The sequence below is a fragment of the Panthera leo genome, chromosome E2 (assembly GCF_018350215.1).
Source record: "Panthera leo isolate Ple1 chromosome E2, P.leo_Ple1_pat1.1, whole genome shotgun sequence".
NCBI classification, from domain to species: Eukaryota; Metazoa; Chordata; class Mammalia; order Carnivora; family Felidae; genus Panthera; species Panthera leo.
Genome location: NC_056693.1, coordinates 2,077,256 through 2,080,544, shown reverse-complemented (window position 1 = coordinate 2,080,544; position 3,289 = coordinate 2,077,256). Strand labels below are relative to the sequence as shown.

The following is a 3,289-nucleotide window of genomic DNA, read 5'->3' as shown; positions in this document are numbered from 1 at the left end:
TTGCTTTTATTTATTTTTTATTTTTTTAAGTTTATTAATTTATTGATAGAGAATGCACATGAGCAGGGGAGGGGCAGAGAGAGAGAGAGAGAGAGAGGGAAAGAAAGAATCCCAAGCAGGCTCCGTGCTGTCAGCACAGAGCCTGATGCAGGGCTTGATCTCATGAACTGTGAGATCATGACCTGAGCTGAAATCAAGAGTCAGTGGCTTAACAGACCGAGCCACCCAGGTGCCCCTATCTGCTTCTTCTTGAGACAGAAGAGCAGTGGGTGAGGGATGAGGGCCACAGACACCCCTCTACTTCTCTCTGTACTAGTGTTTGGGACTGGCAGTGGCGCTGATTTGGGAGATAGAAAGTTCGGTGTGGTTTTCACGTGCTAAATAAAGCACTCCTGTTTGGAGCAGAAGCATCTGGCTGGAGAACAGTTGGCTGACAGATCAGTGCCTGGAAGAACACTGGACGTGTGGCGGATGCCAGCAGGTGCACCAGGACTAGCGGTCGTGCCAACCCTCCCAGGAGATGGAGGCCCGTGTGGGCTGAAATTCTGCTTGCACAGCCCCCCCTCATCCTCCTCAAGGCAGTGGCCAGAAGGGACTCCCTCCCTTTCCTTTCCTTATGCAACCCCCGCACTATTCCGTGGGAGCCAATATCATTCTCCCCATTTCACAGAGGGAAAAACTAAGACTTGGGTGAACTCAACAATGTGCTGATGTAATAGGCCGACAAGGCAGGGTTTCTGATCCCACGGTGAATGTTCTCCCAAACACACTACATCACCTCCCTTCTGGATCAACAGCCATCAGAAATTGAAGGGCACCCAGGCAGAGTCCCAGAGTTCCCAGCCAACATCGCCTTCTCTTTGCTGCTGTACCTGCTGAGGAGTGTGATGCCTGAAGTCCAACTCTGATTCTCCGTGCATTGAATAAACGTGTGTCAAGCACCTATAAGGTACCAGGCAATGCACTCCTTTGCTGGGTCCTGAGGTTAGAGCTGTGAGCGAGATAGACCCCATCTCTTTCCTCAAGAGGCTTACAACCAAGTTGGAGAGACTTTGCATAACTCAACAAACATGCAAGTAATCCTATTCATTTATTCATTCGGTTAAATTTTTTTTAACGTTTATTTATTTTTGAGAGACAGAGTGTGAGTAGGGGAGAGGCAGAGAGAGAGGGAGACACAGAATCCAAAGCAGGCTCCACCCTCTGAGCTGTCCACACAGAGCCCAACCAGGGGCTCAAACCCATGAACTGCAAGATCATGACCTGAGCTGAAGTCAGATGCTTAACCAACTGAGCCCCCCAGGTGCCCCTCATTCATTCATTTTAATCCCAGTATTAACATACAGTATTATGTTTCATGTGTACAATACAGTGATTCAAGGTTTCCATCCTTACCTGGAGCTCATCACAGCAAGTGCACACCCTCATTCCCTTCACCTATTTCACCCACCCCCCACCCCAGCAACCTCCAGTTTGTGCAAGTAATTTAAACTAAATAAAGTTAATAACAATCACCCTGGCACAGAAGTAATGGGTTGCAGGGATAAAGAATAATGACACGGGTTTGACAAAGGATTTTCTGAGGATATGACATTGAAAAACTCATGCCAAGAATGTCAAGGATTCCCAGACATGGGAAACACAAGAATGGAGAGAAAGCTGTTCTAGGATGGAGAGACTTCATGTGGAAATGCTTTAAGGCTGGAAAGACCTTGGAGTATTTGAGGAGGTGAAAGGGCCTCCATGGGGTTACAATGGATGTGAGAAATGGTGCTGTGATGTGAAGTAGTCAGCAAGGATCGGAACATGGGGGCTCGGGGGCCATGGCAGGACACATGATGCTTATTCTAAGGACACTGAGGAGTGTATCAAGGGTGTTAAGTAGGTGATACAACAGCATAGAACCAGAGTAAGGCAAGCTGTAGAGAGAAAGATGTGCAAAATATTTTGCAGATGTATTTTATTCTTAGATGGAGAGGCCCTTGGAGTTGGGCAATGTGACCAGAGTCCAGGAGTTTGTCTTGTTGGGTTTGTCCACAAGGCCAGACGTAAGGGATGTCCTGTTTGCCATCTTCCTGGCCCTCTACCTGCTGACCCTCCTGGAGAACACGCTCATCATCTACCTCATCTGCAGTCACATCGAGCTCCACAAGCCCATGTATTTCTTCCTGGGCAACCTGAGCTGCCTGGAGATGTGCTACGTGTCCGTGACCATGCCCAGTCTGCTCGTGGGTTTGTGGATTGGACCTTACCATATCTCCTTCACAGCCTGCATGACACAGCTTTTCTTCTTCATAGTCCTCATCTGCACAGAGTGCACCCTCTTGGCCTCCATGGCCTATGACCGCTATGTGGCCATCTGCCGCCCACTCCACTACCCACTGCTCATGAGGCCCCAGGTCTGCCTGGGCTTAGCCTTGTCCTCATGGCTTGGGGGGCTGTTGGTCTCAGTGGCCAAGGCATCATGCATTGCCAGCCTGTCCTACTGTGGCCCCAATGTCCTCAACCACTTCTTCTGTGACGTCTCCCCTCTGCTCAACCTGTCCTGCACCCACGTGGCCCTGATGGAGCTGGTGGACTTCATCTCTGCCATCGTCATCCTCTGGGGTTCCCTCCTCGTGGCCATCGCCTCCTATGTGGCCATCGGGAGGGCTGTGCTCCACATGCCATCAGCCGCTGCCCGCCGCAAAGCCCTCTCCACCTGCGCCTCCCACCTGGTGGTGGTGGGCATCTTCTACGCAGCCACTCTCTTCATCTACGCCCGTCCCAGCCGCATAGAAGCCATGGACCTCAACAAGGTGCTGTCTGTCATCTACACGGTGGTCACACCCATGTGCAATCCCGTCATCTACTGCCTGCGGAACAGGGAGGTCCAGGCAGCATTCTGCAGAACCCTACACCAGTCCTGAAGCTGACCAGCGGATAGGCCATGGGGGAGATCTCAAGTTATCAATACTTTTCATTTTTTTAAATTTATTTTTTATTTTTTGAGAGACAAAGAGAGACACAGTGCGAACAGGGGAGGGGCAGAGAGAGAGGGAGACACAGAGTCCAAATCAGGCTCCGGGCTCTGAGCTGTCAACACAGAGCCCAACGCAGGGTTTGAACTCACAAACTGTGAGATCATGACCTGAGCCAAAGTCAGATGCTTAACTGACTGAGCCACCCAGGAGCCCCTCAATATTTTTCATTTTTATTGAGATATAACTCACATGCCATATACTTCACCCTTTAAAATGTGCAATTCATTGAGTTTTAGGTATATTCACAAAGTTGTGCAACCATCACC

The 3,289-nt window shown here is 49.9% G+C and overlaps 1 protein-coding gene across 1 annotated transcript; it reads left to right on the top strand.

Moving 5' to 3' along the window:
* The first annotated feature begins 1,964 nt into the window (after nucleotides 1-1,964).
* Nucleotides 1,965-2,909, top strand: LOC122207645 (olfactory receptor 5-like). Its single transcript, XM_042917765.1, has one exon. The coding sequence runs from the start codon at nucleotides 1,971-1,973 to the stop codon at nucleotides 2,907-2,909; it is 939 nt and encodes a 312-aa protein (XP_042773699.1). The 5' UTR covers nucleotides 1,965-1,970.
* Nucleotides 2,910-3,289: the final 380 nt, after the last annotated feature.

Bases quoted from the DNA above. Each gene is read 5' to 3' on its own strand.
- LOC122207645 (XM_042917765.1), top strand. From the start codon at position 1,971: ATGGAGAGGCCCTTGGAGTTGGGCAATGTGACCAGAGTCCAGGAGTTT.